Source organism: Taeniopygia guttata, chromosome 1A, assembly GCF_048771995.1.
Source record: "Taeniopygia guttata chromosome 1A, bTaeGut7.mat, whole genome shotgun sequence".
Classification (NCBI taxonomy): Eukaryota; Metazoa; Chordata; class Aves; order Passeriformes; family Estrildidae; genus Taeniopygia; species Taeniopygia guttata.
In genome coordinates this window covers 23,705,219-23,726,466 of record NC_133025.1, presented here as the reverse complement: position 1 = coordinate 23,726,466, position 21,248 = coordinate 23,705,219, and the positions used below count along the sequence as shown (strand labels likewise).

Genomic DNA, 21,248 nt, shown 5'->3' with positions numbered 1-21,248 from the left:
CATGCCTTCAGAAATTTGTCTTTGAGAACAGGAGACCTGCAGTTGATTTCCAGTTAAAACAAGTGATGAGAGACCTGAGACCCATGAGATTCTGCTAGCTCCAAGGAAGAGGATGACTTCTGATGTTTTATTTAGTGCTAGTCCATGCATCCTAGTGGATCTCACACTGTTTTCTACATGTAAATACTCCATACAGAGTTAAAATCAAGCTTAACATGGAGAACAAGTTTTCTAGAGTTTGCAGGGCTGCCAGCTGAAAAAAAAAAAAAGTTTTGCTCCTTTACTTTACTGAAGAAGCAAAATTTTGCAACTTTTATCTTAGTAGTTCCAGTTTTTCAGCAGCTATCACATTCTATTCATTGTATCTGTCTGTCTCCAGCACTATTTCTCATACCCTTCAGCCTTGCTTACTTTTGGAGGTCATGGCTGCTTTGTGGTGTGCCAGCCACTCCTGCTGAGCAGGGCCACTTCCAAAGGTGCTCCCACAGAGGGTCCCGCCGAGCCTGGGATGAGTCGGCATCACCACAGCCGGGAGCGTCTGCTGCATCAGAGCCGTGCACAGAGCACCTGGGGACGTGAATTAACAGCCCCACGCGCTCATGCTCATTTTGGGCACTGTGCAGGTTGTTTTGTACATCATGGGTTCAGTGTTGCCAGGGGCACAGCACTTATATTTACCAGTAAGCTCTATGGGAGGCAGATGTTTTGGTGTCTTCAAGGGAGAATGTTACAGAACTGGTCCCAGAAACCTTTCAGGTTTTTATTGTTTCTGTGCTTTTATTCTTATGTCAATGTAAAGTCCCTAAAGGACACTTATGAACACAAATCCTCTAACTTTGCATCTAGTACTAAAGCATTCACATAGTAATTTGATTTTACTATGTCTTGATATTGCTGCTACAACACAGACAAAGGAGAGGAGACTACATGAAGGTCATGCTGTCATTACTTGTAACTTCTCTGTGCATGGAGCTGCTGCCTGACTCCAGCTGATCATTTGTCCTCCAGTCCTCGGATATGTGGGAAGAATGGCCCATGGGTCTTGCTGAGGACCTGCACACAGGTTGCAGCAGCAGCTACTCACAGCCAGGATACTCTTACTCCTTAGCAGCCTCTTGCCAGCTGATCCTTAACTCTTGTGTAAGCATTTTGTCAGGTACTCTGGGGTCTTGATTCTCCACATAACACATAAATTGCTTAGGAAGCTTATTGCCACACACACCAATACACAGAGGCTGTATCCACTAATGGGGATTAATGCCCTTCAGAAGGGTTGATTTGCAATATTTGGGGTGGTCAGAACATAAACATGACCATATCTATGTTTCTGAATGCTTTGCTTGTGGGTGGATGTCAGGTCTAAGAAACTGTTTGTTGTATAATCACACCCACTGTCATCCTGTGAGAATTTGAACAAGTGACCAAGAAAGAAATTATTCCAGATTTGCTGCCAGTCTACCTAGCCATCCATTCACTGTTCCAATGCTCTCCTTATTTCTGTTTCTTCCATATTTATGAACAATGTAAGTCCTTCATATTCACTTTTGGGTGTTTTCGTTTCACTTTAGATTTAAGACTGTGGAGAGATTTATTTCTGCTTCTCTTCAAGCAGACCCTTAATTGCTCAGGTGACTCATATGGTATTTACTTAAGTGAACCCTATATGGTTTCTAATGAGCTGGGAGGAAGGAGGTGTTGAAATTGAGAGAGAAGTACCAGAATTCAGGACAATGGAATATTTACTTTATGGGGATGAAAACCCAACCCTGCTTTTGGGAATAGCTTGCTTTTAGTGCCCTGCTTCTTGAAAGCACAGTTATTAGAAATAGCAGCAGCTTCAGAGGAAGGTTGTACCCCTTATTACTCTGCCTGGTGCACTTCAGCAGGAATGGTATTCAGCCCTATCTTCTTTAAAACTGGTTTGTTCAGTTAACTATTCTTTACCACTGAGAAATGAAAACATGCATTCCATTAGTTAAATGTGTGGGGCTCACAGTGTGAGCAAACCCACGTCTGACACTGTTTCCACAGCACTGCTGTTTCCACCACACCCACTTCTTGGAAGAGCCTAATCCTGCTGCAAATATGTCACCCCACTCACGCCACCTAACCAGAGCAGGGCATGGGAACAGGACTGCTGTACTTCACCTAACCTTGCACTGTCATTAACAATAACAATTATAAGGGAAAGGCTCTACTCTCTCCCCCCGTCTCTACAAAAATTGCTTCAATGATTAATTTTAAACTGTAGTTCTGTGTGTTTTAGTGTGGTTCTGCAGCTCTCTCAGTGTGTTGTTTGCCATGTGTTGAAGGTATCATTGTGCTTGAACCCACCCCATTGAGTGCACAGCACCACAGTGCAGCTGCTTTTCTCCTCTGGTTTCTTGAATTAGTAATTTCCTTCTCTTTTACACCAAATACATTGGCAATGGTATGCGTATCTTAATCTATCAAATTAATTAATGTAATTTATTTTCCTCTGCAATGTTTACACTTCTAATTAATGATAATTAAATTATGAATGTAAATGTTGTGTAAATGTGTGTATAAGTCACTTTGAAATCTGATGAAAGAATGCCAAGTTCCCAGGTTGGGTCAGATGGAAATTGTGGTAGACAGGCCAAACTCTGGGAGAGCACTTGCTAAGTGTATTCTCTGTTATTTTCTGCTGGTACAGCTAGTCCTTTGCTGCTTTTGGTAGTATTTGACTACCAAGACTCCAGGAATGGCAGTGAATCACTGGGATTTCAACATATTTTCTCTAAATAAATACTGTGTTGAGAAAGATGGGAGAAAATAATTGTCTCAGTTTTTTCCTCTTGGTATTTGTTGCGTACGTACACAGAAAGAGCAAGCAAATGGTAATATTTCTCAAGAAGGCACTTAAAGTATTTGAGAGCAAGTCCTCCCCGCTACAAATATTGGGTGTACCTTACAGCATAGAAAAAAACAATTTCTTAAATGTGGTACATCCTCAGGGTCCCTTGAAGAATCTAATTTCTCTCAGAATCCGCCCTATGTAAAAAGAGATTCAACAAATATTTAATTTTGTCTGAGTGACTGCTTCTTGAGCTACAAACCACATATCTAAGGTATGATGGCCTCAATTTGCTTGCCTGAACTGATGGGGAAAGCAGCATGGAGTGGTAAACTTCAGCTGGAGAAGGGCGTGCTCTCAGTGTCAGGAAATGTGCATCCTGCTCATCTCCGGCAGCGGAAGGCGGGCGCGGGGCAGCGCAGGGAGCCAGCGCGGCCGCGGTGTCCGGCATGTGGGAGAGGGAAAGAACATCTTTAGAGATGGGACTGGCACACGGGAAAATGCCAGGGAACAGAATAACACTGAGATGTGTGTTTGGCTACAATTTATTAGAAAAAGAAATTCCTTGATGAAAAACAACTTGGAACAATGTCACTGAATTTTGACAAATAAGCAATAGTTTTTCCTCTCTAAGCAAAACTGTGGAAACACACACTTTAGGTTGACAAATTTCTTTTGGTATGTTTAAATACGTTTCACATAGTCAAGAATCAAAAATAGTTTTAAAATGTTTATTTCAAAATGAAAGCACGGGAAATGTTTTATTCTGAAAAACACTGAAATCTGGGGTTTGCTGGTCTTCGGACAAGTTTGGCTAAGATTTTCTTTAGGTAATTGCCAGAATCTTAATATATAAGCATTTTCAAAATCACTTTTTTTGGGAACAATATTAAAAAAAATAACCTGCAGTTATCTTTATCTGATAATTGCAGAAGGTTATTCTTTTGTCTGTAATCTTCATAATTTACAATGCTTTATACAATGTTTCAGGTTATCTATCTACCTGTGGTATGTCTTTTTTTTTGCAGAAAGTGTTCATATTTTCTGGAAGTTTTCGGATGAATTTGGATCCTTATGGGCAGTGGAACGATGAAGAAATATGGAAAGTTGCAGAGGAGGTAAAGCTGTTCAGTGTTATTTGTCTCCCTCTGGTGATGTGGTCACAGCAGGGTGCAGTGTAGGTCTAATGATTGTCATATTTCACATTTTTGTAGAATCTTAGGAAACAAGTGCAGGGGAAAGGTCATTCTGTGCTACAAACCACATCTACTGTGTTTTTTATAAATAGTTATTTCAATTATCAGGCCAATGGGAAACCAGCTGTGAGGAGCTCTTTCTGACAAGGCATTCAGGCGTTTGCTCTCCTTGTACCATGGAGCTTCCTCTACCATGGAAAATAGAAGCCATGGAATGCAAGAATTTTGAACCTGAAGGTAGTCTTCTAATATTTTGTTGAGGTTTCTACAACATATTTTTTCCAATTCCCAAGCTTAGGGCCCAGATTCAGTTTCCATGTTGCGCTGGTGCCACACACTGCAGTTGTCAGTGCGGCCTCTTGGTTGTGACAGGGCTCCATGGGCTGCAGAGGCGTCCACAATGCCCAGGAAAAGTCAGGTGAGCATTACAGGAGGGAAAGGGCCACAGCCTAGAAAGTGGGTACCTTTTTCCAAGGTACAGATGATCTAATTAATACAGACCTAACCATACATTGGTGCCACTTTCCTTCATTACAAGTCTCAAGTATCAAAAAATGTTTACAGGTGTGAGACACTAACCTGAAAGCTTCCTCCTTTCCCATCCAGCAGGTTAACTCTGTCTCTGCTTGCTCTCTTGGGTTTTTCTAATTTCTTCCCTGTATTTGGAAAAGAGGAATGTAGACATGTTCTGTGAGTAATTTACTATCAAATGAAAATATGACATTTTTGTTTAGATGGTGTGACGGCAGCTTTTCAGACGCCCTAGTGGAGGCAACAGCATGCTCACTGCTGTTTCTCTGCTTCTCTGAGGCTCATAAAAATATTTAATGTGGATCAATATCCTCTTTATTGAAGAAGATAAGCTCTCCTGCTTTTGAGGACTGTTTCTAGTGTGTGTTTGAATTGAGCTTGGGATTTTAAAGAGCTAAACCTCTTTTACAATGGTGTGAAAAAAATTTTATTTTGAAGTGTTTATTATTAAGGAGTTGGGCAAATCTGTATTTGATACTAAGGTTTTCATTGCACAGGCATGAATGCAAAGCAAATAAAAAAAAAAAAGAGCTGTAATGCTTTTTACTAGGAGTGATTGGATTGTTTACCAAGTTCATGCTCTTGAAGTCTGTCTCAGCAGTGAGTCAGTATAACTTTGAGAGCACAGCACAGAAATGAGCTGTCAGCTTATTCCAGGCCCATGTTGACTGCTGAGGATTTAGAGGATCCTCCTGAGATCAGCTTTTTACACTCCTTGCAATCAACTGCAGAACACAAGGCCTTGTCTGATGTTGCATTTTTTATTGCCCTCATATTTCAGCACCTGAACCTGTCAGACTTGTGTCAACTTGTGAGCTTAAGTCTTACTCCTGCAGTCAGCTCTCTGAACCCTATGGGTACATGGAGAAACTTTGTGCAGTTTAAAGAAGAAAGCACCTTTTCCATCCACTGAATGCAAAATTTCATGAAGGATGCAAAAGGGTGTGTTCAAAAGAGAATGAGAAAAAAACCACTGCCTTAATTTGCATAAAAATTAAAGCACAAGCTCTTCAGAAAAACAACACATATACCCATACACCACAGTTTAATATTGTTTCCATGAAAAGTGAAAACACTTTGTAGGAATTCCAATTTTTTGTTTTCCAATTAGTTGCAGATCAGTAATAGCTAAAAAATCCAAGGGAGGTGGCATTTATAAGTTCCTGGAGTTTCATTACATTTTTATAGTGTTTTATACAGCCATGCAACTCACATATATTTCCTAGTTTTCATGTTTTGTAAAAATGTCTCTTGAAACTCTGCTGATAAGGCCAAGGATCACAGTTGGTTTGGATGTGTGGAAGATGGAAAGCTTTTCTTGGAGGTATAGATCTCCCAAGGAGAGTAAACAGGAGCACTGGAAGAAACAGAAAACATCTTGTGGGCTGGACTCTGATTTCTGGTCCAAAGGCAGCAGCTTCACTTGGCATGGGCACCCCTCTAAACACTGTCATGAGTGCCAGAGGGAAACCCCTCATGCCATTAGTATAACCAAAGTGCACAAGACCTTTGGGGCAGCAAAAGGAGCACTGAAAACACTGTCAGAGCTGTAGAGACAGCGGCCAGGGTAACTGGTGTTATTTTCTCTGTTGCTGTAATGTAGCATATAAATTTTGGTCATTTATTTTTAAACTCCTAGGAACCAAAGAGACCTGTTTCCTTTAAAAAAATCACTATCTGTAGTATTTACAATCATGTAAGTGATTACCACAGTCAGCAGTAATTATGTCTTGACAATCTTTTGTTTCCTTTTTTCTCTGGCAGGTTGGGCTGAAGTCTGTAATAGAGCAATTTCCAGGCAAGCTTGATTTTGTTCTTGTGGATGGAGGCTGCGTCCTCAGTCATGGCCACAAACAGCTGATGTGCCTTGCCCGGTCAGTTCTCAGCAAAGCTAAGATCTTGCTGCTCGATGAACCAAGTGCTCACCTGGACCCTGTGTATGTTTTGTTCATTTGTTCTGTTTTCTAATATGAAATAAGAAAACCCATGAAGCACCACCATCTAAAGAGATCTTTTGTAACTTGTCTGGCCTATTACTAAGCCTGATTTCAGTAACGTATGTTGGTAATTCTGTGCAGGGGCTCAGGGAAGCCTGGTTACAACCTTTACTCTATGGCTGATGGGTACTTTGACAGCAGAGATGCAGCTGAAGCACCACAGAGCTGTGGCCCTGCGTGGAAGCTCTACAACCCACAGCCAGGCTGTTACACATGTGTGTTATGGGCCTGTGCAGTTATGGTCATGAACATTGCATTGTTTGTTTGCCTTTCAGAACTTCCCAAGTGATCAGGAAGACCCTGAAGCACGCGTTTGCCAACTGCACGGTGATACTCTCTGAGCACAGGCTGGAGGCGATGCTGGAATGCCAGAGATTTTTGGTGAGCATTTCTCAGAGGCTCACTTACTGCTGTCTCACCACATTTGATGAACATGCAAAACACACCAAGTGGAAGTGATGTTTTCTGGATTGATGGAGGTCATTCAGGGCAGTTGAGCAACTTACCCACTGGCAGAACTGCAGCAGGCTCTTGTTTGCTCCTTCACCTGATCTGTGTTCAGATGAGCTGGGTCATGTTCTGGAGGAGCAAGAAGGAAAGTTCCAACCAGAAGGAAAGTTGTGCAGGTTATCCAGCTGCTGATCCAGGTGCCTTACATTTTTGACTGGCTCTGGAGATTCAGAAAAATCTCAGCATCTCACAAAGTTTTACAATTGCAAATGCAGAGTCAGCTGCACTTGAGCAATAGGAGGCTGCCTGGGGAAGAGGAGTTTCTTAGTATGTGATGATCAGAATTGCTGATGTCTTTCAACAAGCCATGTAAATATTCCTTTCATGTGTAAACAAGGGGACAAATCACTGGAGTCCTGGGATATTTCCTTTGTTACATAAAAATGGTTAGTAAAAAAAATGCATGTTATTTAAATTGTTCTTAAAAATTAGATTCTTCTCTCTGTATTTTTTTCACTCTTCTATGGGTGGGCATCTAAATTTTATTAGCAGAGTGAAACATGTTTTTCGATGTCTATTTGATTGGGTGCATTAGCACAGCAGGAGGAGCAATGCCTGGAGTTAAAGCAGGCTAGTCAGTAGGCAGGTTGTACATCCTTTTGGATGTGCTGCTCCTGGGTGTGTGCTGGACGAGCTCAGCCTTGCTCCCAGCTGCTGTGGCAGCAGAGACCTAGCAGGCAGGCAGCCTCAGCTCTGAAAAGGCTTCCCACCCTCCAGACCATATTTTAGCAGCAGAGATGCTAAAATTCTCTCCTGTCAGGCCTGTGCCCTTGCCAGAGATGTGCTGACATTGCAGTGCCAGCGAAGGAGCCTGATTTTTCCCTGGCTCCTGTCTGACAGGGAGACTGGCACAACTCTACAGGGCAAACTTCTTGTTTCCTTCAAACAGAGGTGAGCAGTGCTTCCTTGTTTGGTGAGAAGAAAGCAAAGAAAGGCTGGCACTTTGCTGGCAGCTTTCTCTCTCTGCTTGTGATAGAAAAATTAACGCTTTCTGAACTGGTGGTCTAACAGTGCCAGGGAAATGCCAAAGTACTGGGAGACTTCAACAAAGGGACTCAGGTAAAGCCAAGTCACAAGGAAAAAACAGCCAGTGCAGCAGCACTTTGTAATTTGGGCAATAGGCACCTTTTCCACATGTTCAAATTTTAATGCATGTTTTTGTGGTTTTACTTAGAAACTGCAGACTAGAAATCAGAATTTGTAAATTGGACTTTTTCTGTTGGAAGTTGTTTGCCATGTCTTCATGTCTCTTCCCTGCTCCATTAGTTGCATTAGCTGAATTTTGTCAGCACCACCACTGCTCTTCTAACAGAGTGATGTTTCTCCAGGTAATTGAGGACAATAGACTGAGGCAGTACGAGTCCATTCAGAAGCTGCTGAATGAGAAGAGCTCCTTCAGGCAGGCCATCAGTCACGCTGAGCGCCTTAAGCTACTGCCAGCACACCACAGAAACTCCAGCAAACGTAAACCCCGACCCCAGATCACTGCCCTGCAGGAGGAGACAGAGGAAGAAGTGCAGGAGACCAGACTGTGAGATGCTGTGTGGAGACCCTCTTTGTGGAGTGAATGGTCAGCAGTGCCCCATGATGCCAGGACCAGCACTTCTGGACCTGCCTCAGCCATGCACAAATTCAGCCTTCCAGGAGGTGTTTACTGAAGCGACCGCATGAGCATGTGGGAATTGCTTCCCTTCTGTGGTTAATCATGTGCAAGTTAGTACATTCTTTGAGGTTTTGCCACTTACACTGGTGAAACCAGAATTCCTTTGAAAAGCTGCTCTGATTGGATACAAACGAGATGGCAAGCAGAAGAAACCTGACTAGCCTGACCTAATTGTTTCAGAAAACTTTTAGAAATGTTCTTGCTGGGGTGAGAGGACTAGACAGCAGGAAGAATGTGAAAAGAATAATCAAATCTGGGTGGAAAATAGAAAAATCAGTATGTGAAAAACTTCTGTGGATTCACTTCCTGCAACTGAATTAAGGGACAATATCAGCAAGCCACAGAGAAAACTTCCTTCTCTTTGTTTTCCACGCAGCAACTGTAATTTCAGCACAGCAGGAAAGGCCAAATGCCACGTGCATAGGTGAAAATGAAGGAAGAAAGGATATTGTCTTGGAAGCCAATCAACATCTGTCATGTCGCCACAGTTAAGGGAAAATTGGTATTTCCTCTTAAAATCTAGGAGACTGTTAATCTGACCCTGCACACACTCACAATTGAATGAGTGCAGGCTGACATCAGTATCCAGCAAAAGATAGGATTCCTGGCAGTGGACCTGCAATAGTCTGCATAGGTCTGGCATCTTTATATGCTTTTTATTTTGGCCTAACAAAGAAAAAAAAAGAAAAAAAAAAGAGAGAAAGAAACCTCTCAGAAGTAGAATTTAATAATGAAATTAATTTTTATACTCTTCTGGTTTGCAGTTTTATTATGGAACTGAATGTTCTCTAGGATATTTTATTTATTTTAATATTGTTGCAAACTTTTGCTAAGGAAATTATGTATTTTAAGAGTGATTACGTACTATAAAGAAAAATATATTTGTACAAAAAGTTTTATATTTGGATTGTTGCAGGGATATTTTGCTACTAGACTTTGTTGTCTCATTATGCTAGAGCTGTTGAAAACGAGGGCAGCCCCAGAGTCTGGCCAGGTACTGTCCAATGCTGTCTTTGTGCACTAAAGTATTCTAGTGATATACAGGTGTTTTAGATTATTTTTTTCTTTAAATAAATTTTTACAAAGAGAATCTGCCTGTATGACGCATTAAAGCCCCACCTGCCCCATTTAATGGGGCAGGCGCTGTGGACAGATCTGCTGCTTCCCGTCGGCGATGCTGCCTCTCAAACCCGCGGCGTCGCTTTTGGGGCCGCTCAGTCGCGGCCGAGGCCGAGGCCGGGGGCTGCCCGGGCCGGCCGGGGGCACTAGGTGGTGCTGCGGGCCTCAGCGGCGGCGGCGCTGCCGCGCTCAGCGCGGGCTGCCCCGAGTCCGGGCCCCGCCGCTGCCGAGAGCAGCAGGCCGGGCTGCCCCGAGTCCGGGCCCCGCCGCTGCCGAGAGCAGCAGGCCGGGCTCGGGCCGAGCTCCTCGGGAGCCCCGCAGCGCCGCTGCCCTGGGCGCCGGGGCTGCTGCAGGCGCCGCCGCGTCCGGCTGAGCCCGCAGGCACCGGGCTCGCCCCGGAGCTGCTCGCCCTGCGCCACGCTGGTTTCCCTGCGGCTCCGTGCCCCGCTGCATGCTTTCTGGCCTTCATTACACATTTCCTTTGCAATTATTTTTTGGCGTTTTTTTTTCCTGCCCTGTCCCTCATACTGTACTTTTATGCTTGTCTGTCTTCTAGCACCTACCTGGGTCTCTTTGCTTTCTTTCTGTGGGGGACACCTCCTTGCGCCACCTGATTTCCTCCATGAAGCAGTGCCTCGGGCCCACAGAGCACTCCGGATACCTTTGGGTCTCAATTTTGCCATGTCATTGTTTCTTTGCCACTAAGCTCTGCTTGATTTTTAACAATGGAAAACCAACTGTGTATTGAAGTAGTATCACTTTTGAATCCCATCTCCACTCCTCTTATCCCCTCAAACTGTTCCCCCCACACTGTTTGTCCCTTTTCTGATATAGTCAGCTCTCCATTTGTACAAGTCTTTACAGAGCATGTGGCCAAGGCTGGCTGGAAGGCCAGGGCTGCTGAAGTGTGGCCAAGTCCAAGGAGGCGTGCCAAGGGTCGCTCTTTTTCAGGATGTTACTCAGAGTTACAGCAGACACACCAAGTGGGGGAGTTTATGACCTAAATAAACAAGATGATCAGAAAGATCAGCAGAAAAAATTGACTGTCATTAGAACTAGTGCATGCTTCAGAGCTTGCGAAACTGTTCATGCTTCGTGTCATTGTCAGAGTTAGAAGGTAGTAGGTAAGCTGGATTCAGACTGCCAGGAAAGAAAAAGAAAAATACAGCAGTAACATGTAGCAGATGGGACATATGGAAGTAGGTGATACAAACACTCCGAAGGAGGAATTTGAAGGAAATTGTAAATCAGTTGACTGATTGCCTCCACCCTGGGCTACAACACTCACTAAAACAGCTTCTGCCATCAGTGCCCAGCTACCACCACCACACTGCCAGTCCCAAAGAGCCCAGGCAAAATGCTGCCCTCTCAGGGCAACTGAGAGAAGAGTGTGCTATTTCTTTCAGTCCCAAACCACTGCTTCCGCTCCTTTGGAGTTCAGGCTGGAACAGGAGGTAAGTTGGTACCAGCCTCCATGAGGAGGATGACACAGCCTCTCCTTTCCAACACAGGTTGAGAAGAGCACAGCTTCTAGAGTAAGTGTTCTTGTACTTTCTGTCGGGGGGTGACAGGTCCCAGGGATGTTTGCGTGAAACTAATCTGGGAAGTTGCACATGCTTTGTGATGGAAAATGGAGCACAAGAGGGAAGGGAGAAAAAGAGAAGCAAATGAGGTCATAAACAGTGGAAGAAAAAACAATGACCTTCATAAGCACAGGCTGAGCATTACTTAAGGGAATTTTTCTTCTCATGTGCTTTGCATGCATTTGATAAAACAGAACAGATATAAAAAATACTCTTACCAGAGCACTTTGTCATTAAAACCACCTATACAGAAATATGGGTCTGTACAACATACAGCCAAAGAGAAGAGCATGCTGACTTTAATACTACATGTGGAGATTTAATTTTGCAGCCTGCTAAGAAGAAACCAAAGAAAGTTGAAGAGATTCTGTAGCTGTCCTTAAGCACAGTGGAGAAGGGTGGCCACACTGCTAGAACAGCACTAAGAAGCTCGTGGGAGAGCAAAGGCTAAGCTAGGATAGCCTAAACAAACTTGAACTGTGCACACTTATCCATTTTCATGAATCTTATATACAAAATAACTACACATTACCGGGAACTGCTCAGTCCCGGTTTGACTGGAGTCAAACAAGCCCGCTATTCCAACAAACAAGTTTGTTTTCACAGATGCTTAACTGGTGTCTTACCAGCTGGGCTTTATTCATTAAATATCCATTTCCAAAGTCTATCTTAAAATCCACCTCCTTCATTCTACCAGCCTCAAATCTCTCAAACTGTTACATCAGAGCTGCTAAACACCTGATGGCATCTACACTTTTTGAATTCTATCTACCCTGTTTAAGCAACAGGCTTAAGTTATTTCTTAGTAACTCTAGGCCTTTTAAAGCATTTTCCTGTATTAATTCTAAATTGGTGTTAATTGCTGGAGGTATTTTCAGAATTACATAATTTGTTTCATTTTATTTACCAAAAATATGTTCTGGTGATTGTTTTTTTCCTCATTTTTCTATTATAGATTTGGTATCTTAGGTCTATAATTACTTGGCTATGGTTTAACATTTGGGAAAAAACCCACACCACTTTAGAACTGACGTACAATTGTTCATTAATGGACCATTAGTTGCTGTCTAAAAACATCTTGCAAATTAATCAATACAATGCAATACAGTAATACATTTCCTTTACAAACCCCCATGTTCTCTAAAACCAATTTCCTGTTCCTAGGATAAGCAGTATTTATACTAAGTTCATTCCCCAGGGCTCACTTCAACCTCAAAATACAACCCTTGTAAAATGCAGCCAGAGGTTTCTGAGTGATACTACAGCCCAGTACCACCATACCTTGTGCTCCCTTAAAGTCACTACTTCAAGTTTCTTGAAGAACATCCCACTTAGTAATTCTCAAGTCTCTTACCTATGGTTTGGTCACTATAAACATTAGCCAGAGTTACAACCAAGGAAGTGATCCCTCATCCTTTCTCCAAGTATCTTCTTCCACCAGAGGCTGTTTTGCCTCTCCAGTTCTACTGGAAAGCTGGAGGGTTTTGGATGTATTTTGTAAATCACTTAAGCTGTATTACAGGAAGAGATGTGCCTCAGGCCTGCTGGTTTTGCTGTTGCGGATGAATGTTGCTGCCTTTGTTGAATGATGGAGAAGGTTTCTTCACGGTTTTATTTTTGGAGTTCATGCTCAGCAACCCAAAGCAAAAGACAAATACTGTCTGATGGATTCAGACATTCAATTAAGGAACACAGTCCATGTTCTTGTCAAGAAATAAGAACTATAGGAGAGATGCTGAAAGCTTTTATTTTCAGGACTGGCTTGAAGTGAAGAGCTGGCATGTTTAGTACTTACCAGAGTTGATGGATGAGAAGTATCTTTCATGTTTCTCTGTTTGAAGAGATTGAGATGTGTATAAAAAAATGTAGTGTAGTCAGATGAGGGCTAAATTAAGTCTTTCACTGCCCCAGTGGCCTGTCAGATGGATTCAATCATAGGAGCTTCCCTATACTTTCTGAGACACCCCTCCATGGAGATGGGGATCTCTCTCTTATGTCTGTCAAAGTTATGGGATAATAGCTGGGAGCAGATGCAACATGGAGGGGCCACCACAGCACACTTCAATCCTCTCTGCTTGAGACACAGGAGACAAGGAAGAGAAAGGATTTTGCCCATTACAAACCCAGAGTAGCTGGTATGACAAGTCACTCAGGAGCGCTGTTTGTAACATCACAGGAATAACTGAAGACACAGTGAAACCCTGAGCTCGTGAACAGAGCCTAGCCTTGCTTCAGCACAACCTATCACAAACCAAGAGGTGAAGTCAGCAGAGAAGTCAGCATGGCCAAAAGCAACCTGTGTTATGGTTTTGTGGTGTTCACTCTTTGAGGGCAGGATCTGCTAACAAGATCCTGGCCTAACAAGAGAGATTAGCACTTAGCGCAGAGGAGAACCACCAATTAGGAGATCTGCAAGATACTGTAAAATTAAAGCTGCATGAAGATCACAGACTGTGTTGAACTGACAGACAGACAAACAAAATGATAGCAGACAGAAGTCAAAATGGTGAAAGATGCAGATGGAGAGTTTAGGACAGCAGGCTGTAAAGGAAAGATAATGAGGGCATTGAAAGGCAATGCTAAATTTAGCAAGAGACCTAACTTTCACACCATGACCAAAGTTACTCTCTTCTCTGCAGATTTTCATGCACAGTACAGTACTGATTAGTTTTTACTCTCATAGACAATATGCAATTTTAAAATGTGCCTCAAAGCATGCTTTAGGACACTGCCCAGTATCTCTTCACACAGAAGCACACTGTTAACTCTTGATCTAAATCAGGTGTGACATTTCCCAGGTGTATTTTAAATGCAGAACAACACTGGCTTAGAAGCATGTCAGGATTTTTCTTTAAAAAAAGTTGTTATTACAAATTCTGATGTTGAAATGTATGTGATCCTTACAAATAGTGGCTTCCACTTGTGTTTCTCCTTGGCCATGAAATCCCTGAGCTTCCCACACCGCTGCTCACTGCTTTAGCACATCAGGGATCCTACTTGCTCCAACCTGCAGTGCTTCGCAACTGACTCATTTCTGCTAAGAACCACCAACAAAAGCAGCATCAATTTTTCAGCATAAAAATGAATAAAAAAATAAAAGTAAAAATCAGTCTCTAGAGAAATTACCTATATTTGGCTCCACATTACTAGCACAACAAATAGAAGTCTTATTGATAACAGCAATTGCCTAAAAACAAGGTACTTTCTAAATATATTGTGCAGGAAATGATTTCAGAAATAAGCTTCTAATTTTCAGTATCTATAGAGCCAACACATGCACACAAACTAAGAGAAAGAAAGACAATATGCCATACAAAGATTTTATTGACATGAATCTGGGATAACTGTTTTATATACAAAGGCAAAGTTTTAGGAAACAGTTAATCCTTTCCTCCTCCAGGCTTATTTTGAGAAAAATGCTCTTTTGGATATTAGAGGCATATCACTGTTGTCCAAATTCCCCAAACCACCTCCCATTAACTCAGCAAAAGGCATCCAAATCTGATCTCAAGAAAAATCTGCACTTTCCCATGCCTAACAGGTGAGCTATCTCAACAGCGCACATTTCCACATTCCTACAATTCACAAGGATGTAACTGCAAGTATTGTAGAAAGAGGCTGGGGAAATATGCCCTGCATAGAAACTGTCCCTCATGGGAACATGATCTACCTCAGTGGTGGAGAGAAAAATGACAAAGAGTTAATTTTAACTGCAACTCAAGTATAATTTTATAGCAATTACATCTTAAATCCACAACAGAAATTGATAATTACATAGTAACTCATTGCTACTACATTATCTTGGATAATACTGTAGTTAAGCTTTTGCTCAAATTTCTTTTCAGTAAAATCTGTAAAACACTGTTATTTCTTGGATGCTTTTAAAACACTAATGAAGCATATAAAAGTTTTTACAGTATACAAGAGAAACAAAGTTAATAAATGATCACATTTTCTTCAATTCTATCCAAGAGTAAGAGTCTGAGAAAAATAACTTTTGTTGCATTTTAATTTCTCAATCTCTTTCCTTTTTTAAGAGATGAAAGTTATAAAGGAAAGTCATTACGTTTTAGATGAAGAGAAGCTTGAGAAAAACAAAATCACAATTCAGCAGGAAGATGATGTTGATGAAATCAAAGTATTTAATATGGCTTGTAGCTGAAAGTAATTGATCTGCAGTTCCAAACATTTCAGTTATTGCCACATTCACTAGTTTTTCATTAAGTGAAGATAAAACATCTTTAAAATGCATGAACAACAGCTTTAAGCCATTGTTGTATATATTGTGCAACTCATTTAAATGCAGGTTAACATGTGAACCTAATAGAATATATTTATGTACAGTATATACACAAATAGAATCCTGTGGTAGGTACCCCTGAATATTCTCATTTAAATAAGTAATTTTCATATTAAAAGAAGAAAAAAAATCAGCCATCTATGGAGGAGGCAAAATGCCTATTTCTGAACTTTAAATCAATATAATTTCCAACTGATGTACATAGAAATAAAACTGTGGTCCTGTACAAACTTTACATTACAGGGTAACAGTTTGTTTTTAAAAAATATTTACATATTTAAGTACTTGGTTCTTTGCAATAGAGATTATATGAACACAAAAAATTGTAAGATAGGCAGGTTTATTTATTGGATTTTTCTACTTGTTCTTTTTTGTGCAAATTCCAAATCTCTCTTTTTGTGTTATTATCTGCCTCTATTTGCCTTGTATTACTGCTGCTGCTTTTTTTAGTATTCTGAGAAGGCTGGGTGACTTTGCTTCTAGGAACAGGAAGAAAAGATTTAACTCTTGAAACACCCAACTCTGTCTTTGATTTACTGTTGCTGCTTTCCACAGTTCGACTGCTGCTGAGAGGACGCATTCCATCCTAGAAATAAATGAAAAAAAAAAAAGCATTTTGTGTATAAATAAGTATCACTTTTTGACATGGTTGGGTTGTGCTTCCTTCATTTTGGCCAATATTTCCCCAGATTTTTTTTTTTTTTTATTCTGTATGAAAGCTTTTGACCATGTTTTTCACAAACCTCCCAAATAGCTAAGCTTGTCTACTTGCAAGTCAATATAGTAATGCCTTCTGTTGTTAGCAGGAATTTTTAAAGAAAAAAATTACTAGGAGAAATGGACAGTAGGAACTGGTGGGTCAGCTGACTTAGCCAATTATTCAGGCATCACTACTATGTGAAGCTCTGATTTGGGACGCCTGAATATGTGTTTAGAGAAATACTCAAAAGGAGTACACCTGCTTGTGGATCTGCAAGGTTAAAATTAGTTCTTTTAGTGGAGACTGTTCTATAGATTTTAACCAAATTACAGAAAATATTCTTTCTGAATATTTGGATATGAAGAAATATGAATGCAAGGCTGTTAACTCATCTGACCCTGAGATTGGCTCAGCTGGTCAGAGTATGGTGCTGATTACAGCAAGGTTGTGGGTTCAGTCCTCATATGGGTCATTCACTCAAAAGTTGGACTCAAAGATCCTTGTAGGTCCCCTTCTAATTCAGAATATATGGTGGTTGTGAAAGTCAGCTCTTTTGATGCTAAGGTGTCTAGTTAATCCAGTTTCAGGGATTTCACTGTATGGTGAAAATGGTGTCTCTAGAAAACAATTTACTGCAGTCAAATAAAACATAAGGATTGGCCTCCAAAAGACCATATCAAAGGAACACAGAAGGCCTGGTAAGGGAACACAAACCACAGATTATGCCCTGGTTAAGGTTAATTGAGCTCAGAAACTCTCTTGATGTTCACAAACACAAAGAGCAAAAAAGAAAAGGGAACAAATCTTACAACAGAGAAAACATGATTTTGCAAAGAATGAAAACTAAGCAGGACATAATTTCAGCTTTGTATTTAGTAGGGATGGTAGCATCCACAAACAATACTAAAAATTTCTGAAAAGAAGACAATACTTACTTACTATATCTTCCAATAATATTCAGCTTATCTTCCTACTCTGAAACGACTATGAAGTTACTGAAATTTATTTACATATATAACATAGCAAAATGACCATATATTTCAGCAAATACTTAGGTCAAAAGTAGGAACTGAATACCTGAAAAAAATGCTATTCTTCACAAACTTGGTAATATCATGTCTTTTCAATAATTTTGCCCCTGAGAGCTTTGGCATCAGAGCAACCAGCAATTTTACATCAAGAATTTTAAGTGGTGCTTTTGCAAACTTACTGGGTGACATTAATTGAGAAGAAACAAAAACCCCAGATTTTAATTCTCTTCATATCTGATAGAAATAACTTGTAGTGTCAATGTAATGTCAAAAATACTTGGCCTATGGAGATGGCTTTATGTAGAAAGCCAAAACTGAAAGCATATACATCCATTGTTTTAATAAATCTTTAGCTTCTACTAAGTCACATGAAAGAAACTCAGAATGGTAGTCTAGCAAGTTTCCTAAGAATTATGACAGTATTTCCTGTAATAAACAGGGCACGAATTCTTAGGATCCAATCAGTAATTCAGATTTGGAAAAACTGAAGACACCTTTCCTATCCTACTCATTTCACCTACCTTTTGTGCTGTTGTTTTATTTGGGTTAGTACCACTTGCTGAAAATACAGGAATGTTCTGGGAGTTACTGAACATCAGTAACTCATCCTTAGAATCTGCAATCTAAAGAAAGATAAGGAAACGGTGATTTTTTTAGTTATTCACAGAGATTATGTTTACATTTGTCAATTTGTGGAGGCTTGATTTTATTTTCATGGTTTCTGTACAATGCAGTGCAGAATATGTAAGCATCCGAAGAACAATTAAAATATCTCTTCTTTACTCTTAAGTGCATTTTTAGAAGATGGGAGATGGAGATTTCATATAAACTACAATCAGAGGAAGATTAAACATGCATTTCCAGAGTGATACTTTTCAGTCGAGATTAAGGGCAGTATCCCATCAAATTTTACCCAGCCTTCAGGAACATGAGAGAAAGGAATTATCATTTTCCCTTTCTCCTGCCATGTTTCTTCCCTACTATTTTTCCTTCACTTTTTTCTATTTTTCCTGACCAGAAAATAATAGAGCCTGCTCAAGATGCTGTCCTCACTGAAAACTAGGTATTTTATCCTGGGGCAAGCTGATCCAATTCAATTCTGCAACTGCAAAAGTATTCAATCCCAACCCAGTGAAGGCAGCAGGATATATATTCGAGTGAAAAAGGCAAATTAAAGAGCAGAAGTACTTATTCTGTTGGCAGCCTGAAATTACATCACTCAAAGAAAGTATGCAACAGCACCCTTACTTCTGCAAGGCTCTATTAGGCAGCTGGGGAATTAACAACAGAAATTCCAGCCAAGGATGGTTCCACCCATGGTGAGGAAACTGAACAAAAGACTTAACATCTATCTCCTTCCTTATCTAACCCATATTTCCTTGAATTGTCATCAACAAGCAATTATACTTTGCATGTTATTAAACACAATTTTAAGTTGGTTACCATTTCTTTAAGCACATCCCATTCTTTTAAGGATAGCTACAATAAATCCCTGCTAACTGACTAGTGATTAGCTTGCCAGCTTGGTGCATGTGACTCATACTTGTACTGTAAATACTTTGAGAAAAACAACCCAAAACAAAGCACTATAATAAAGGGTTTCAATAAATAGGCTGAAAAATCTTTACAAACACAGTATTTCGTTTTTTAATAAAAGCTTGGTTTTCTTCTAAGAATAAACAGAATACTTAATAAAGCAAAACTAATGGAATTGCTGTTCAGGGAAATCCTAGAGGATGTCATGCTCAACCTGACTGGACAATAGCCTAAGACTGACTCTATCCATGTTTCAAAAGATACGGAACAGCTGCTCCAGTGTGAACAAGCCATCCACACCAGCTGTGCGAGGAGGAAAGATGAAAAAGAATAAATAGCTTCAGCCAGTATAAAAAGAAAAATTAGAGAGATGCAAAGCTCCACACTGCCTCAACAGGTCTCCCATAAACACCCACAACCCATTACAACATAGAATTTAGCCCAAAACTATGAGCCCTGCAAGCATCCTTCACCCTCTTTTGCCACTGTTAAAGGCAATCCATCCTCTCTTGCCTGGGGCAGTAAACTGCATTTTGCCTACAGAGCAGAGGAGTTTTGAGCCAGTTCTGTGAAGGCTGATGGCATTGTATTAAACAAACCAAATGTTCAATGCATATTAGGGAAAACTTTCTATGCCTTTATGACTACAGAACAGTTTCCCACTGGGAGCAATGAGAGCATGAAACACAGCAAGGGAACAGGAATGCAGGGATGGCTGTTCTGAGGGAAGTGATCACAACACCAAACCTGACAGAGTTCAACAAGCATTTGGACAATGCTCTCAGGCCCATGGTGTGACTCTCGGTGTGATCCTGTGCAGAACCATGTGTTGGATTCAATGATCCTTGTGTGTCCCTTCCAACTCAGGCTATTCTATGATTCTATAGAAATTTCATCCTCTGCTGCAAACATTTTCACAAGAAAAATTGGTGAAGTTGTAATTTAAAATAGTGTATGCTATATCAGAACACTTACCCTCAAATGTATCATATATTAGTTGACTTTGATTTATTCCCAAATAATTTAATAATTTTCTTCAGTTCAAGCAGGGCTTGTAAATCAAAATTTTATTTTAAACACGTAACAAACAACTGAATATGGTAATGTAGTAAATTATTTAAAAATCTTGTGTTTACCTTGCTTATATCAGGCTCAGATTTGCTGGAACACATACTTTGAAGTTCCTGCACAAGATCTACTTCATCATCAGAACCAACAGACAGCCTTTGCTCCAGATTTAATGTTCTCAAATGATCCTTCTCTGAAGATCTGGTTATAAAACCCAAACAAACAATCAGAGAAAACATTTAAATTAAGCTGTTATACAGAATTTAAAATATTATAGATATCTCAATAAATAATAATAATTTATTAGAAATAATAAATATAGATATCTCAAACATAGTAATTTTTTTTTCCAAATGACGTTTACTACTACAAACAAAACATCTGATGAATTGACAGCAGTAGTTGTCAATAAGTATCTCATAATAGATCTTTCTATACAAATTATTTTCTCTATTCTGAAAATCTAACATAGAATTCTGCTGTCTAGTATTTTCAAAGACTCCCCTATTTTTAAGACGCAGCAATCAATTTCATTCCCCTCTGCTTTTTGGAAATAATTCCAAACACTTAAAAAAACCTCTGACATACTGGAAGCATAAATATTCTATTTTCTCTGTGAATAAGGTAGAACTGAGGTTTCAGATTGAAGTGAGGTCTCAAATGCAGTTCCTTCTAGCTAATTCATACACTTTCTCAGGGAAACTCTGTATGAGTGGGACAAAAGTGCATGTACTGTACCATCTTGAATTGTCATTCAGCAAGCTGAAATAGCCAGAGGTTTTAAAATATAATGCCAGTTGATAAAAGCATACGGTCAACTTTTCAAGGCAGAGTAAGTGTTATATAACATTCTTAAGTCATAGACTATTCTGTTACATAAAAATATATGCAGTGCTGCAAGGCTTGAAATAAAGAAATGGATTCTAAAATTATACCAAAGTATATAAATTTTATTTCCTCTCAGAAATGAAAACTAAAAATAATTCCTTTCTTCATATATGGCACCAAAACATTACCAAAAAACTATTGATCTATTCATCATAGTGTGCTGCTTTACAACAGAATGCTATCATCTTTATTTTTTGCAAAGTGTCACAAATACCAGAAATTAAAACTTACTTTGTGGTGAGAGAAGCTCTGTTCTTACAGTTTGGTTGCAATACAGTCTTAGATTTTATACCTGCACAAAAAAAGAG

At 40.2% G+C, this 21,248-nt stretch overlaps 2 protein-coding genes across 8 annotated transcripts in view; one reads left to right on the top strand and one right to left on the bottom strand.

Moving 5' to 3' along the window:
* The window catches only part of CFTR (CF transmembrane conductance regulator), an 87,969-nt gene extending 78,164 nt beyond the window's left edge, over positions 1 to 9,805 (top strand). For 2 of the 3 annotated variants that reach the window (XM_072921614.1, XM_072921613.1), the window contains 4 exons: positions 3,847 to 3,936; positions 6,310 to 6,482; positions 6,818 to 6,923; positions 8,381 to 8,629. In XM_072921614.1, coding sequence (XP_072777715.1) covers positions 3,847 to 3,936; positions 6,310 to 6,482; positions 6,818 to 6,923; positions 8,381 to 8,587 — 576 coding nt within the window. In that variant the 3' untranslated portion in view covers positions 8,588 to 8,629. Of the gene's footprint in view, positions 1 to 3,846; positions 3,937 to 6,309; positions 6,483 to 6,817; positions 6,924 to 8,380 lie in introns of all 3 variants that reach the window. The other variant, XM_030257297.4, reaches the window with a different exon arrangement.
* Positions 9,806 to 14,723: 4,918 nt separating this feature from the next.
* The window catches only part of CTTNBP2 (cortactin binding protein 2), a 78,563-nt gene continuing 72,038 nt past the window's right edge, over positions 14,724 to 21,248 (bottom strand). For all 5 annotated transcript variants that reach the window (XM_072921605.1, XM_030257294.4, XM_072921612.1 and 2 more), the window contains 4 exons: positions 21,172 to 21,232; positions 20,121 to 20,253; positions 17,970 to 18,071; positions 14,724 to 16,303 (listed from right to left, as the gene is read on the bottom strand). In XM_072921605.1, the coding sequence (XP_072777706.1) occupies positions 16,058 to 16,303; positions 17,970 to 18,071; positions 20,121 to 20,253; positions 21,172 to 21,232 (542 nt within the window). In that variant the 3' untranslated portion in view covers positions 14,724 to 16,057. The remainder of the gene's footprint in view (positions 16,304 to 17,969; positions 18,072 to 20,120; positions 20,254 to 21,171; positions 21,233 to 21,248) is intronic.